Source organism: Gossypium raimondii, chromosome 12 (genome assembly GCF_025698545.1).
Source record: "Gossypium raimondii isolate GPD5lz chromosome 12, ASM2569854v1, whole genome shotgun sequence".
NCBI lineage: Eukaryota > Viridiplantae > Streptophyta > Magnoliopsida > Malvales > Malvaceae > Gossypium > Gossypium raimondii.
Window position 1 is genome coordinate 54,935,723 of NC_068576.1, and position 15,652 is coordinate 54,951,374.

At 34.6% G+C, this 15,652-nt stretch overlaps 3 protein-coding genes across 4 annotated transcripts; all 3 read right to left on the reverse strand.

The window, feature by feature from the left end:
• Positions 1 to 2,400: 2,400 nt before the first annotated feature.
• Positions 2,401 to 5,799, reverse strand: LOC105765391 (autophagy-related protein 13a). The gene is made up of 5 exons (XM_012584459.2): positions 5,659 to 5,799; positions 5,552 to 5,571; positions 3,922 to 5,446; positions 3,640 to 3,818; positions 2,401 to 2,997 (listed from the first exon to the last, which is right to left on the reverse strand). The coding sequence occupies exons 3-5, from the start codon at positions 5,293 to 5,295 to the stop codon at positions 2,682 to 2,684; spliced, it is 1,869 nt and encodes a 622-aa protein (XP_012439913.1). The 5' UTR covers positions 5,296 to 5,446; positions 5,552 to 5,571; positions 5,659 to 5,799; the 3' UTR covers positions 2,401 to 2,681.
• A 716-nt stretch (positions 5,800 to 6,515) lies between these two features.
• LOC105765392 (chloroplastic import inner membrane translocase subunit HP30-2) lies at positions 6,516 to 8,790 on the reverse strand. The gene is made up of 6 exons (XM_012584462.2): positions 8,380 to 8,790; positions 8,047 to 8,162; positions 7,466 to 7,592; positions 7,067 to 7,215; positions 6,902 to 6,964; positions 6,516 to 6,819 (listed from the first exon to the last, which is right to left on the reverse strand). Exons 1-6 carry the CDS (start codon positions 8,659 to 8,661, stop codon positions 6,780 to 6,782), a joined length of 777 nt encoding a protein of 258 aa, XP_012439916.1. The 5' UTR covers positions 8,662 to 8,790; the 3' UTR covers positions 6,516 to 6,779.
• Positions 8,791 to 10,118: 1,328 nt separating this feature from the next.
• LOC105765393 (hypothetical protein) lies at positions 10,119 to 12,670 on the reverse strand. Of its 2 annotated transcripts, XM_052624894.1 has the most exons (3): positions 12,513 to 12,670; positions 10,837 to 12,261; positions 10,119 to 10,734 (listed from the first exon to the last, which is right to left on the reverse strand). In XM_052624894.1, the coding sequence occupies exon 2, from the start codon at positions 12,180 to 12,182 to the stop codon at positions 11,742 to 11,744; it is 441 nt and encodes a 146-aa protein (XP_052480854.1). In that variant the 5' UTR covers positions 12,183 to 12,261; positions 12,513 to 12,670; the 3' UTR covers positions 10,119 to 10,734; positions 10,837 to 11,741. The 2 variants fall into 2 exon arrangements, with proteins under 2 accessions (XP_052480854.1, XP_052480853.1); XM_052624893.1 differs by having other exon boundaries at positions 10,837 to 12,641.
• Positions 12,671 to 15,652: the final 2,982 nt, after the last annotated feature.

Sequence of the window (15,652 nt, forward strand, 5' to 3'; positions counted from 1 at the left end):
AAGATCAATGATACGATCCTGCTTTTCCTTCTTTTTTGATAAATTTCTAGCTGGAGAGCATCATGGTATGCATCTGGATTAAAATCTTCATCCTTATCTTCATATTGTGACTGAGAATCTTGAATCCTTATCCTGTCAAGATTGATTTGGCTGCAGTACCAAGGATAGTCTTGTGACCATTCCATTGGATCTGGAATACTCTCATAATATTCTTGAATGGCCTTTAGAATTTCTTCATGATAAGGTTTATGCTGAACTGACCAAGTATCCCATGGAGCAGTGACATCTGTAAGAGGCCATACTTCAAATGGAATGACCTTGTTAAATTGGCAAATGAATTTCTAAATCTCTCTATAATGAGTATCAGAATTTCGAATATCATCATAGAAAATTTTGTGAATCCAAGCGGTAGGAAAAGATCCTAGTTTGATTGATCTTGGAGTTATAGTCATTAGGTGCGTTCCTGTTTGCGGGTCACCAAACTTTAAAAATTTTTAACTTGGACACTAACGCTTGAATTCATTCTTATTTTGGTCATTTTCTGTTAATTTGATAACGAAATTTTTTTTTCTAATTGGTATAGTAACACATTTATATTTTAAAATTATTTTTGTTTTAGCTCGATTCAATCAATCCATACCGGCTTGCAGGTCAGCTGATTTTTTACCTCTCACCGATTCGATTCTCCGTCCAGTTGATCGGTTTGGTCCAGTTTAAAATACATTGAATTTTAGATTTTTTATATTTTAAAATCATTTTCATTTTTAAAATTTTAAAGAGTTTTTATTTTTTAATAGTTTTTAATTTTAAAAAGTATGAATTTATTTATTTTTAAAAAATTATAATTTTTATATTTTATTTAGAATATAAAAAATAATAAAAAATAGCTTTATTTAAAGAATTTGGATTAAATTTTAAATTTAAAAAAAAGTAAGGACTACCCCAAACATATTTTCTTATATGAATTTCTGACACCTGTTACAATTTTTTGTCTCCTACAAAAATTCTTTTGAGATCGGTGAATTTATTGAGAAACGATGAAATTGGTTTGGGGGAAACTCAAACCATCTTGTGGGTTGTTTTATTTTAGAAAAATTTAACTATTTTTATTTATTTTGATAGAAAAAATTCTAGAATAACATTACACAAAACTAATTGCAAAATTTGATTAAACCAATTTAAATATTATAAATTAAACTTAATTGAATTAGAATACAAATTATAAAAGCTTGTACCTAATAATAAAATTTAACTAAATATTTATATCCACGTTGTGTTGATGTTAAAAAATTGGTCAATCATTTTCAGAATCACCATAAGATGTGATGGCTTTTATATAAAAGAGATTGTTGAGAATAGGAAGGCAACCGTGATGATGAAAATGAAATATTTGTAACACATTTCATCATCATGATTCTTGCAACATTTTATTTGCACGCCAATCTATTTTAAATTATTTTTAACTCATCTGCTGACACCCTTATTTATAATCATTTCGGTAAGTTGATTATATTATTAATAAGTTTATGTTTTAGTTATTTAATTTTAAAAAGTTATAAAATAGCTGTTGAATTATTTGAAAGTTTTTAATTCAAGTCATTAAACTCTTTGAAAGTTTTTGTTTAGGTCACTAAGTTATTAAAATTTTTTTCTTAAGTCCGGTTAGCGAGCTCCAACAACGATTAGGCGATTGTTATGGTGGATCAGTTAATACTCATCGACGAGTAGAACATATCTCGGAGTCAAGTCAATCTGATGGTTAGTGTCAGATATCGACGAAGAAAATTGTTTGGATTTTGGTTGACAAATTTGTGAAGGCTACATAACAGTGGTTATAACAGCCTAATAACTTGAATGAAAATTTTCGAATAATTCAATAACCTTTTTATAACTTTTTGAAGTTGAATGATCAACATATAAATTACTAATGGTTTAGTAATCTTGAACATAGTTGACTATGATACAACTTTTCAAATAAATTAAATTATCATGTATTCGTAATAAAAGTTTATTTTAATAATTTTAATAGTGTTATATAATTTCCTATCTTTTATTTTTTTATTCTCTCGTAAATCAAAATTTATTTTTAAGAATTCTAATTTACCCTTTTAACTCTAATACCTTGTCTAGTTTATTGCCTCGATTCACTTCAAAATATTACATACGAATTTGCAATTTCAAAATTTCTTTTTGCTTATTGAAAATTTTAATTTACTCCCAATATTTCTTTTTAAATTCCAATTTTAACTCTTAATTCCCAACACTAATCTAATTTATTCACTTAAAATCTACATCCTTCTAGACTACAACAAGTGCCATTTAAGCGACTACTGTATAATTTTCTTTGAGTAATGAAAAGAAAACTGTAACATTGAATAGCTATGAATGAAATAGTTATCGTAAATTGAATTTTGGTTAGCCCAGGTACATTTTTTATATTGAATTGATTTCACAAGGGAACTCCCAAAAACATACAAGCAGTATCTACATGTGAGATATTTTCTTTGCATTAGCAAATTTTAGTGACTGATTCAATCTTAGTAACTAATATAAATATGTACATAAACTGTTAATCCTTTCTTTTCTTTTTTTTAAATGTGTTCTATTTTAAAGCTAAAATGCATTAGCTGCTGCTGTATTTAACAACAGTTGACAGTCATATGATCATCTTCAACCCAGAGCTACTTCATTTCCTCTTTCCGAACAACCCGAGTTCCACTCTTCGATAGTAGTAGATCCTTCATTTCTCTGTAGCTGTTGAGCTCTTCGAGCGCATCTGCCGTTTTACGCGGCATAAAAAATCCAGAAGCGATACTGACACCTCCCTCATATTCAGTCCTTAATGAATGTGTCGAATAGCAACTCGAGTCTTGTCGGAGAGGCGGTGCTGTTCTAAGCATGTGAACAAGAATGCCAACAGCAGCATCTTGTGATTTTTTACCAACCAGATTTGACTGTGCAGTGAATTCTGAAGCCTTTTTCCCCTCTGTGTTTTGACTGTAAACACACATTGCAAGCATGAAAAGAATGCAAAGATAAACACAAATTGCAAGTCCCATAATGAATTGATTTAAATCCGTAAAAGGGTAAGTTCGTGTGAGAATCCAAAAAACATTTTTCTCATTTTCATTGCTCTCCAAGGATTCTTCCTTCTAATGACAAAAATGGCCTATAAGCCAAATTAATATATTAATCAGGCTCACAGCTTCTGAACCTTAACCTAATTCTACACTTTCAGTTTCCTTCTTGTTTTAAGCAGGGCCATACTTTAGAAATTAAACCTTTATCTTTATCAATATAATATTCTCAGCTTAGGAACAAGGGTATCAAATGGCTCAACATAAGCATCTAAAACTTTTAACTAGTAGTTGCCTCCATGACAAGTAACTAACAAAACCGAGATGTACTCTATGTAAGACAGACTTGAGGCAGAATTAGACATAGTAGATGAATGCAGCATTAAGATATCAGTTCAGGTCCAGTCTTTCATATCATGCAAGGTCTTGCCACACAAGAGAAGCGATTCAAAAATAAGCACTAGTTCAATGAAAAAATAACAGACATCAGAACCAATTCTAGATATTTCTTTAAGGAAAGCAGTACAGGCAGAGAGACTGAAAAAAGGAATAAGGTATGTACCTGGATGAATCAGATACATCGACATCATCAACATCAAAAGGGCAAGAGAATTCACAATCATCCATGTCATCCTGGAAAGATAATCTACTAGAGCTTCTAGAGAATCCAATACGAGGTGATCCACTAGAAGACAACAATGCAGAGAATCGACCCGAGTCATCTTTACTATCTCTAACCACCTGTGAAACAGATGAGTATTGGCCTCATCAGCTGGCATATAAATAAAGATACAAGGTTTTGTTGGAGCGCAGAACTTTTAAAGGAACAGAAATTTAAGACTACCTTCTGTGCAGAATAATTATTCGATAAGCCAGAAGGAGACTCTCCTGCCCTTAGAGCTTCTATTTTCCTGTATGACCGAATCCCAGAAGGAGATTCCTGAGATGAGGCATCGTGCTTTGAGCTTCTAGGAGACAAAGGTGGAAGGGAATGCCTACTTGGATCAGAAGAGTTAGGAGAAAGATATCTAGTACTTCTGCCAGTTAGTGGAAGTGGAATGGTTACTGGAGCCGTCTCAGAACAATGACGAGTAAGCAAAGGATTAGTACCAGATAAGTATGATGGAGTTGATGGAGAAGCAGATGGTGAGAACGGGGGTGATGACTTATATTCATCATAAGCAGTAACCTGTTGTAGAGTTGACACTCTTTGATTTTGAATTCTATTACCATATAAATCAGTAGGTGGAGATGCAATATCATACGGCTTGGGAGATGTACGATAAACAGGTGGAGATCCTGCAAGAGATTGAGTTTTTGTAGAAGGGAATCCTCTGTGAAAACCACTAGACCAGCTGTGCGGACGTTGAAATGGAGACGAAGATGGAGGTCGTGCTCCTCTTAAAGGAAAGGATGTAGCATGAGCACCCTTATCTGATGAAGGAAAGGATCTCATAGGGTCCGTCGTAGGGCTGCCAACATAGTCTGTTATAATTTTCGGTGGCAAAGATACCAAAGGCTCAAGGTTGAAATCAGATAGAGTTGCACGGTAGGTCACCGACACAGAAAGGCAACCTGAAAGAGCCTCAACAGGTGCAAAAATATATTCTTTCATTCCACTCTCCTCTTCCCGAGAGAAGGGATGACTAAATGATGAAACCTTGTAAACAAGATCGAAATTATATGTTTGGCTCAACGAACTTAGCTGCTTAAAGATTCTGTATGCAGGGAGAAGCCTCATTTGTGTGTAAAGTGATCTCAAAAGTATGATTGACTTCTTGTAAATCTTCTTATAAGAAACAGAAGCATCAGCACCGCTTGGAGTAGCAATAAACCGTGGGCAATCATATTGAACAACCCATCTTTCGATAACAGTCTCATCAGCAGGTCCCGCAGCTGGAGCTGAAGGACTATAAAGATTGTCCACCGATGAGGAACAAGAACCACGGTGAACCAATATTATGTCTATTACCATAGGATCAAAGAGATTCCTAAGGGAGAAATTGAGATTCTCCAGAGCTGGGGGACGGTCTCCTAATACTAAATTGAACCATTTGTCAGTCTTTCTCACCCGAGAATGAGAAAGCGATTCTTGCTGTTGCTGGTGGTGGTGGTGGTGAAGAGAAGGGACCCTAGAGTCCAAAATAACGTGCAAGATCTTGGAACGAAATTGGGAAACAATTTGCTCCAATTTCCCCGATTCTCGATCCATTTCCATGGCAAGCAATCAGTCCATCCCCAAAACAAACAGACAATTATTGGGATGTATAACGAAAATGGCTATAATTAATCAACAACAATGGAATTGGAGAAAGGAATCTCCCTCTCAAATCTAACCCACCAACGATTTCACTGATCATTACCTATTACTGATGATAAAAAAAACATTCATATAATATCCGTTACTAAATAATTTAATCAGGCGGTAAATCTAAGGATTCAAGAATTCAAAAAAAAAAAAAAAAAAACCTTACCTGCAGATCTGTAATAGGAGCTGGACAATCGGACAAAAGGCAAAAGTTAACAAAAAAAAAATCAAAGAAAAAGGAGATAAGTAGTATAAGAAAATAGATCAACTTACTTTGACAGGAGAAGAGTGGGGAAGATGATTGACTATGGGCCAAAAACTGGGTGTCGTGAGATATGCAGTCAAAGCTAAAAGAGACGTGAAAATCATAAACATCAACAATGGCGTACAACGCAAATAATTAATTAAAGGATTATTAGACTTTAGAATATGATTTGACTGAGAATGAAAAATAAAAAGATAAAACAGATCTGTGGTAAAAATATTATATATATGTGGTAATAAAAAGTTGTTCTTTAAGTTTAAATTTTAAATTTTTTGTAGCATTATTCATTATAGCGTATAAAATTTTATGAAAATGATTGATAATGAATGGAATTCAGACGTGGACCAAACGACAAGGTTTTGTTTCTTTTGGTTGATCCGATAATTTTCTCTTTTATATTAATTACGTAAATAAGTATAATTTTTTTAATTGATCTTAACATTATAAATTTTTTAGAAAAGTATCATCAAAGTACAATTATTTTATTTAAAAACAATATTTGGTGATTGAAAGTTATAATTAGTATAGATATCAACTTAAACAGAGTTCTAAAAATATATAAATCTTCTTTTTTAACTTTTTTAATATTAAATAAATAATGAAATCAGACCAATAAACAAAATTTAAAAAAACAACATCGCCTAATTTTGAACTCAACTCGCTGCCCACTCTCACTACTAGTAATTAACCTCATCCCCACCGTGTCGTTTTTAATCTCAAAAGGCCGCCTATATCCAATTTCCCGATATAGCAGTCTACAGCTATCAATCTGCATTTAGATGCTACCAAAAGAACACATTGGCTGGTAATCTTTAATGCTTTGGCTACAAAAGCACAGGCAAAAATACCAAAATAACTGCACTCATGCCTTAACCTCATGCATATGGGATTTTTATAAAGATATTTAGTATAACACCAACTGAAACTACTTAACAAATTAAAGCTAGAAGGAAAACTTGTTTAAAGAATCCTAAACAACCATGTTTATCCAAATTGGATCCTAATGACAGCATGAAATAAAGAAAAGAAATTCATTTCCAATGGAAATGATACAAGCTGGCTCCTGTTCTTTAGTTTCAGATGGATAGGAAAATGCCCCTTAATGGAGAAACAGCTTGATAGTAGAAGCTCACCGGCGTCGCCCTTGCTTCTCTTTCAATTCTGGGTCCCTAAAGACAAATATTAAACCAGAAGGTGAGATGGTAGAAACTGGCAATGTATGATTATCCTATATGGAAGATTGAATCAAACCTCTGAATATGATCGAGAATAAGGAGCCTGGGTCCGGGTGGTATTTTCACATCTCTAAGAGCACTGAAACACATCGTTTCGATTTAAAGGTCATCAGATTATAACTAAACAGTTCGTAAACTATTAGTTTGGAAGTTGAATTGAAGATAAAATCAAATTGCTTGCCTATCAGTGAGCAAAGGCAATGTGTTGTCCGTTAACAAGCCTTTCTTGAAGTTTTTCTCGTAGTTCTGCAAGCCAAGACTACTTAACATGGATCTTGTTCTGGAATAGTATATATCCTCGGCAGGTGGTTGAGAAAACTTTTGACCTAGCTGTAATCACAAAATAAGGGTTGTCAGATATGAAACTACAGGCCAGTAGAGCAATATTTTATGCATTCAGAATATTCAACTGTTGGAAGGGGAAATTCAATCGAGAAACTCGTGGAATTGATTCTAAAACTTTAGCACACCATTTGCAGTTACGCTAGTTGCATCATGTACATATAGCTACCGAACCAGTCAATAACCAGATATTATATAGAACAGTGACTTTGGAGAGGTTAATGAGATAATATATCACCTGGAAAAGGCCACCTTGAACAAGGGCGAAAAAAAGACCAGATGTAGCTGCATTTGCAATCTGATTTGGGCCACCCATACCACTCACTAAAGAAAACATTGCCCCAGAGCCGAAAGCCGCCACCATGCTGCAACATACAGTATTTATCTTAAACAATAGTGCAAACCTAAAGTATAAAGGTCAACTAATACAAAAAAGATAAATAATGAAGTCTAGAATTCCTTAGTCAGAAACAAGCTTGAATTATCCATACAATGTTCTCCACATATAATATAGCAATTCTAATTTACGACAGGCTCAGTGGAGGTACAGAAAATAGATTGCCCCCTTGAGAGCAGGATGTAAAAGTAGCTCCAAGCTTCAAAAATGACGGGGAAATAAGCAAAAATTGTTCTCTGTTTTGCTACTCAACATGAGATATAATGAGTTAATCACCCTTTCAACTGTTACCAATTAAAACAAGTCCCTTATAGCAATTATCAATTGGTATCTTTTATGGGTTTATTGAGAGCTATGACTACTAGCAATCTCCTCTAGCTATAAAACAACATAAGGAGATCAACGGAGATAAAAAGGTTCACCTAGATTGGACATCCTCCTTTCCTCTCAATCTTTTCATAACACAAGATATGCCTGCATTCACACCCGTCATCACAGCAAAATTCCGAGCTTGTATCAGGGGGCCTCCTGATAGAGCCTGTAATAAAGTAAAACACCTACCATACATCAATAAATTCCATTTACCAATGAATGATTCGATACTGTTTCAAAAACCCTTCACCAGTTGTAAATTCTAACTAAAACCAGCAATTGCAGTCAACGCAATGGAAAAAAAAAGGAGGATTACAGCTCTCTACAAATATCGAGAGGTGGTAGATGAGAACGAAAGCAAGTAAAAAAAAGGGGGACAAGACCTGGGCTTGCTTGAGAGAAGCCATGGCTTGAGGATCGAGGGAAGCCTGAGGGGGAGTTGGAAGAGAGGAGGAGACATCGTTGGTGAGGGTACCCATGAAAGCACCGATAGCAGCACCCTGAGCAGCGCTGGTGGTGGTTACAACAGCCGCCTCGACGGGCAAGGACTGCTTGGCTAGCCATCCTCTGAAACTGGTCTCCACTTCCTTGAACTTAGCTTGCAACTGTTCCAAAGGGTTTTGCTGAGGCATCACCACCATTCCCTGCTCTTTTCCTCGCTCCATTTTTGTGTATAATTTTCTTATGCTCAAAGGATAGGAGAGGGAGGCTTAAGAGATGCTTGAATGCTGGGTGTGCTGCCGCTGGAAATGGATATAGATATATCAGATTTTGGCACGGACTGGGTCGACCCTAATATTTTTCCACCCGAATCAATCCGTATTTTTATCTAAAAAATTGAAATCGAGTGAAGAATCTTTTATCGACAAAGCTCAATCTGGTAATTCAATTTTCTTTTGGATTAGGTTTAATTCTTGAATGGGAATTTGGCCCACACCTCTTTCAGCCCATTTAATATTTTTTGCCTGATGCCAGCCCTAGTTTCTTTTTTCATAAAGAAGGTATTACAGTAAACCATGATTAATATCCCATACAAACATAGGCCCAAAAAAAGTTACATGCTCGGCTACACGGAATGGGAAAAGTAATAGAAGATCTGCTTCTTAAAACTAAAATCTATTGCTCTATGAAACAGAAACGAGCTCCTATTATTCGAATCAAGCTTCCCATATTAGTAGAACGGGAATGTGGAGAGACCGTAGTGATCATCACCACACTCTTCATTTATACGGTGAGTTTTTATGCAAATTCTTGTCATCTTGGTAGTGAAAAAACCTTTTGACCCAAAACAACAGATACACTGATCCCCAATTAAAAATACGTATCAAAGAACTCAAAAGAGCTACAAGTAGCAATTGTGATGCCAGATCATACCCCAACCCATTGACAAATTTTATTATTTCGAGGGGATTGTCATAACATGTTAGAAAATGGCCGATGACCAACATCAAAGATGTATCTCCAAGGACGGTGGGAGATGCTCAAAAACCAAACAGTTGGTCGCCGTAAACCCATCCTCATTGTTTGAAATCTCTTGCCATAGAGATCTGAACTGTAAAAACTTGTTTAGTCGAGAGGGATGCTAGCAATCTAACTATTGAAGTCAGCAACCGAAGAAAGAGTTGATACAAGGGTAGAGCTGAAGGAGGCGAAGGGGAAGGGGAAGGTGAGGCAAGTCTACCTGAGCCTTTCAAGATCGGAGACGATGCTGAGAAACGAAGCCACAAAAGGGGAAAAGAGCATAAATTATAAACTAGTCGATTGTGGATGGAGAAACCTATATCGATGGCTAAAAAACCCGAGGTAACGGATACGATTGGCCAAAGAACATTAGCCGGCGATGCAGAATGGGAGGGCGGCGTTGAATGGTACCAGTCCTAGTATAAATCTCTCTTTTGATTTAATAACACAACAAAAACTTACACCTATTTACTTTTGGGAGGTAATTTTCTTTTATTTTTTGATAAAAATAGAAGTAAAATGTTGACGTTTAATTCCGAACGAGTCCCTATTTAGCATACACGATTAGCACTTTCCACAAAATATGTGAAATCAGTTACACAAAGTGAATAGCATAATTTTGCTTCTTTAGCAAAGGGCCAAAAATACAAATATCCCCAGCTTAACTTTAAATGATAATCAATATTTTTAATAATAAAAATAAATCAAACATTACAAAAAACATAACCAACAGATTTCCAGTCTATGATCAAAATTAACCTAAACAAGAACCCGCAAATGAGACTCAAACCTGAACCAGAATTGCAATTTTGTCATTAAGCCAAGACAAGAACTTGTTGGCAATGATCAACATGTATGAGCAAACAATGGAACAGACACCATTGTGGGACCAGAACATGAATGTTTCAATTCAGCTAAACAAGATCCACTTCACCGGCTAAACTGAACTCCCCATAATTGTTAGCCAGACAAATAAGCCTTTTGGTAAGCAGTATCTGATTCTCACAGGTCCATAACTGGCCATCTCAGTTCTTCATGGTTTTGGGCAGCTGATTCAGTACAATTCAGACAGTATGTTACTATTTTCTAAGGATAGAGATGACAGCAAGCTACTTGATCAAGCAATTAAACAGTAGGAGGATCAACCAACTTGCCTATTAACTCCATTTTCAGTTCATAAATGTCTATTACCGTTGAGAAAGTCGACATCATTAACTCATTTCTGCAACCAGCCAGACAGAAGGATGTTCCCCATTGGTTTCTTCACCCCATCAAAGCTGCAAGAACATGGCAACTCACATGCATCAGCATGTAGCAGTTCTTCCACAAGCAAAGCTCAAACAGTACATCTTTACATACGGCAGTAGCAATAGTTCTACCTGGTTGCCGTCTGAAGTCAGCAATGATACATGTTCTACTCGAGTATGGTTGAACCACTTTGCAACCTATGGGAAATCCCTAGTAGGAAACAAGCATAAGATGGCACCTTCACATTGGTTCCGCTATCCATCGCAAGCAATGACAAAATTACCTGCATGAGAATGATTGAAAATAAGTCAGGCATTTAAATTCACAAAACCTAGAAATGGAAAAGAAGAGATTCATTCAATATTGCAAAAGCATATTTAAACTTCCTGAATTGGACACTTTCAAGCCCTGCAAAATCAACATATACTTCAGGATCTTTAGGAAATTAAACAGGGACAAGAAGAGGATAAAATAAACTAGAATATATATATGGAAAACATGACATCCCTCTTCAACCTGCATTCAACTAGGCAAACAAAAAAACAACAAATAGAATCACATTAAAATATGCCAAAAAACCATGAAACTAGATATGGTTCCAGGCTATAAATACAATTCAGAGCAAGGCTGGCAATGAATTAAAGCACCATACATCCACAAATAAATAAAGAAGAATGAACATATATAAATCAGAAACTACGAAACGAAAACATGGTAACATTTCAACTCCTAATTTAAGAACCTACAAGAACCCTGTAGCTGTCAAAGTTAATAACATAAGAAGAGTTAGAAAGAAACAGAATTGAACTTAAGTTTCACAACGAAGCTAGGAGGAACTACATAGCATTAAGCAATAAAAGTGTTCTGTTTTTTTCCTACAGGCAGGTAGAACCCCATCGGTCCACCGTCGATGAACATCAAAGTCAAATTATCCATATTTGTCCCATGAGAAAATCGAAAACTTAAAGGGAAATATAGGAGTCTTTTTATGGTTAATAATAGGATACTATAATTATACGTAACGTAAATTTCTAATCTAGCTAGTATCCATGCCATCTCCGACTCGGCTGTAGATCGGACTCACAGCAGAGAAAGATCTTTCGAACGGAGAAGGGTGGAACTGTGCATCGCGTCTGCGCTTAAAACCACAGCTATCAGAGGACGGGGAATTGTCGGCATCAAACTTCCTCCGGACGCCTCTGACCGCCTGTTCCTCGGCTTGAGTGAGGGGAAAGACCTGGCCGCTCGCCCGGCAGAGGGAACTATGGTTATCATACAAGATTCGCTGGTTACAGTTCTTGTCACAGATGTGTGTAATTCCAGTTAGTTTGCAGCGATACATGTTGCCACAAACATGTTCGTTTTGACATTTCCAATCGCATTTGTGAACAGGGATAGGACCATCACGGCCCAGAATAGTAGACAAATAAATAACATTTGCAGGGGCAACAGCCATGGTTTTGCCGTATACCTCCATTGACCGAAAACAAAAAGCCTTAAAGATGATGAAGAATCCTCCAAAAGCTCCCAACCGTGTAAATAACTCAACCGGCCTTCTGCAGATCCCAACAGAAATAGGGTCAAATTCTTCATACACCTAAGGGTTCTCTTCTCTTGCTAGCTACTACCTACTGCTAATATGGCTTCTTCTTTTTTTTTTTTTTTTGGTCAAAACGAACCAACCCAGCTAAGGATCAAAGATTTAAAGCAGTGACACGAAAATACATAATAAAATTGTAAACAGATCTGAAAAGAACAAAACTTTAACAGGAAAGAACAAGAAGAGATGGGGAAAAAGAAAACTCGCCTGGCGAGGGGACAGTGAAAGGAACAAAAACGAAAACCCAGAAAGACAAGAAAAGAAAAGGAAAAAAAAAAAAAGAGCTGTCTCTTGAAGAAGAAGCTGCAACAACCTAAAAAAGAAAGAGAAAGGGTAAGAAAAAAAATGGGGGAAAGAAGGGAAGGGTGGGGGGTATATATACAAAAAAAGGAGGGGGGGATAAGTGGAAGATAGATGGGTCGCAGCAAGAAGGGGCGAAGAGTGAGGTTGAGTTGACGCGGCGCACCCTTGGTTAAAATAAGTTTAAAAAAGAGGATTTTATTGGTGACACAACACGCAAGCAAATTGAAATGGTGTTTTATTAACGTTAGGTTATAGGTGTGGGTGGGGGTCGGGGTGGGGGTGCATGAAATTCAAATGCCTCACAAATTCACATGTCAAATGTAAATGAAATTTCTATGGGAACCAAGAAGACTCAAAAGAAAGACCCGTTTAAATTTCCACTGTTCACTTCACTACTATCACGTGTCTAACGCTTCTTTGTCCCACTTTTTGTCGCCTTCTGTTCCTTATTCTCCATTGACTTTTCATTCCGGTTTCCTCGCAGTTTTCCCTTGTTCTTTTTTCAAATTTTATTTTTATTATTTTTCGGGTTAATATAATTTAGGTAAATTATAACTAGATTTTATCGTACCTGCGTGTGAAAATATTTTCATACTAAACATATATAAATAAATAGATAAAAGTAGAGGGTGGCAAAGGTTTTTTATATGAATTTGTTGGTCTTGTGTTTAATTCTCAAATAATGTTTTTCAGTTGTTTTATTTAAAGATTATATAAAAGTATAAAAGATAAAAATATTTTTACAATATAATATTCAAAGTAAGAGTATTTTAGTAATTCCATGACTTACACCAACTCAATAACCACTTTATATATTGTATAGATATATACAATTGATGTATGTAGAAAAATGTGCATAATAAAATTAAAATGTATAAAAATATCAAAATAAAATTTTAGTTGAATGATAAATTTGAAATTTTGCTAATTTAATTGGTATAGGTTCAAATATTATCATATGCATTTTTTAGTTCACCTCAAATAATATAATTTATTTTAAATGCAAAAGGACACTAGAGTAATTTCCTAAGCGAGTTAATACTCAATTGATGGATGACAACGACTCAAGAAATGGCTTTATAAATAGTAAGTAAATATATATATAGTTTATGGAGGTAATAAAGTATACATAATAAAATTAAAATCTATAAAAAATATTAAAATATAACTTGAGTATAAATTTTGAGACTTTGCTAATCCAATTGGCATGAATTCAAATCTCATCATATGTATATCTTTATTGGTTTTTTAAAATAAAAAATACTAAAGTACCCTCAAATAATATAATTTATTTTAATTACGATAGGTCATTTTTGTAATTTCCTTAACTAAGTTGGTGCTCGGTTGACTCGTGACTCTAACTCCGTCAAGGGTTTTATTAATAGTATAGATACCACACCAAGTTCACTAAACTATTAGTAAGTTTGTATTTTACTCACTCAACTTCAATAAGTTACAAAATGGTCATTGAACTGTTCGAAAATTTTCATTTAGGTCATTGGGCTATCGACCCTGGCATGAGTGAACTAACCTTCCTCAACACCACCCCTTCTCCTCTTTCTCCACTCTCGTCGACACTCATGTATCAACAATTTTCTTTTAAAATCAGTTGATAACATAATGTCCTCTCATCGTACTTTTATAAATCCAAATTCAAAAAAGTTGCCAAAATCAATCAGCAATAAGAGGGGGTTGTACCAAATTGAATTCAGTCACCAAACTGGGTGACCAAAATTAAATTAACAGTTTCTCCAAGATTCTCGGATCATTTACTAGTTATACTTGATTTCAATAAAATTTAGGGTGTTGTCTTTATACCCAAAACTTAAACTACTCCACTGTCCACCAACCAGAGATTGGCTTTAGTTTTATAATAATGAGGGATCATTTTTCATAGAAAATTTAAGCAAAGGAGACATTGTCCACTCCCACTAGCATCAACGGTTTAGTTAATGATTAGGTAGGCTACTTCAGTACTTTGTTTGCCCCACCATCCACCTAAATCTGTTCAATGATCTGCAGAATTTACTTTTATTTCCTAAATTAATAAAACATTTTAGATGTGGTTATAAGGGTAATAATATAAAATCTTTTGTGTATAAATAAGATATTTATAAAGTAGACTTTGTAAATCAATTATTGAATAAACAAATTGTTCGATATTTCATGTTCATCCAATCTAATTATTAAAGTACTAGATTGGGTACACTTGGATGAATAATTTTGTATTTGGTAATTAACTTCCTTATTTAAATAATTTTTTAAGTACAGATATTTAAATCAATGTATCTTCATGTGATGGGTTTAGTTAGGTTTGATGGAGGTAAAATGGCTTAAAGTTGTAAAAGAGAAAAAAGTGACCATGTGCAAAATAAGACTCGTATTTGGGTATCTATATTTAATCTTTCGACTACTTCAATAATTGTTCGGTGTTTGGTCGCTAGTCTCTCATTTAATTATATTGATTTTTTAATTTGGTGATTATTTTGTCAGTCCTACAAAAAATAAGACTCGAACTTAAATATTTATACTTAGCATTTAAGCTATGAATAGAATATGAAATAAGACAGCTCGATTATTAAAATATTAATCTTTCAAAAATATAGTTTTATATCCGTGCAATATATATACATTTTTAATTAAACCAACAAAACCCTTTAACTAAAGCATATTCTTTTATGATAATTAAATATTGACGTTGCTTTTCTTTTCTTTTTAACTTGGATTTGATAATTAATGGAATCTTCCCCTTTTTTAGATATTTTATAATATAAAAAAGGAAAACCATTGGTTAAAGTGCTAACCTAACGTTCACTTTCTTTACGTTGACCTTTGAACACCAATTTGTTTATGAAAATGATGATAAATATTATATATTCAATTTTATTTATCAATGTCACAAAGGCCTGGTTGTATAATTTTTTTTCTATAAGGGTGAGTTTAGATGGACGGTTAGGTACGTGATATGTTTAGTTTATCTTTAGTCTTATATTACAGTATTGCTATAGTATTTAATTTTACCGTCACCACTGTTTTTACACTAA

Excerpts from the sequence above, each read along its gene's own strand:
- LOC105765391 (XM_012584459.2), bottom strand. The coding sequence starts at position 5,295 with ATGGAAATGGATCGAGAATCGGGGAAATTGGAGCAAATTGTTTCCCAA. Across the intron at positions 3,819-3,921 it reads ATAATTATTCTGCACAGAAG|GTGGTTAGAGATAGTAAAGA; the intron begins GTAGTCTTAAAT and ends TCTGTTTCACAG. Across the intron at positions 2,998-3,639 it reads GATGTATCTGATTCATCCAG|TCAAAACACAGAGGGGAAAA; the intron begins GTACATACCTTA and ends GTGTGTTTACAG.
- LOC105765392 (XM_012584462.2), bottom strand. The coding sequence starts at position 8,661 with ATGGAGCGAGGAAAAGAGCAGGGAATGGTGGTGATGCCTCAGCAAAAC. Across the intron at positions 7,216-7,465 it reads TTCAAGGTGGCCTTTTCCAG|CTAGGTCAAAAGTTTTCTCA; the intron begins GTGATATATTAT and ends TTGTGATTACAG. Across the intron at positions 6,820-6,901 it reads ATTCTCGATCATATTCAGAG|GGACCCAGAATTGAAAGAGA; the intron begins GTTTGATTCAAT and ends ATTTGTCTTTAG.
- LOC105765393 (XM_052624894.1), bottom strand. The coding sequence starts at position 12,182 with ATGGAGGTATACGGCAAAACCATGGCTGTTGCCCCTGCAAATGTTATT.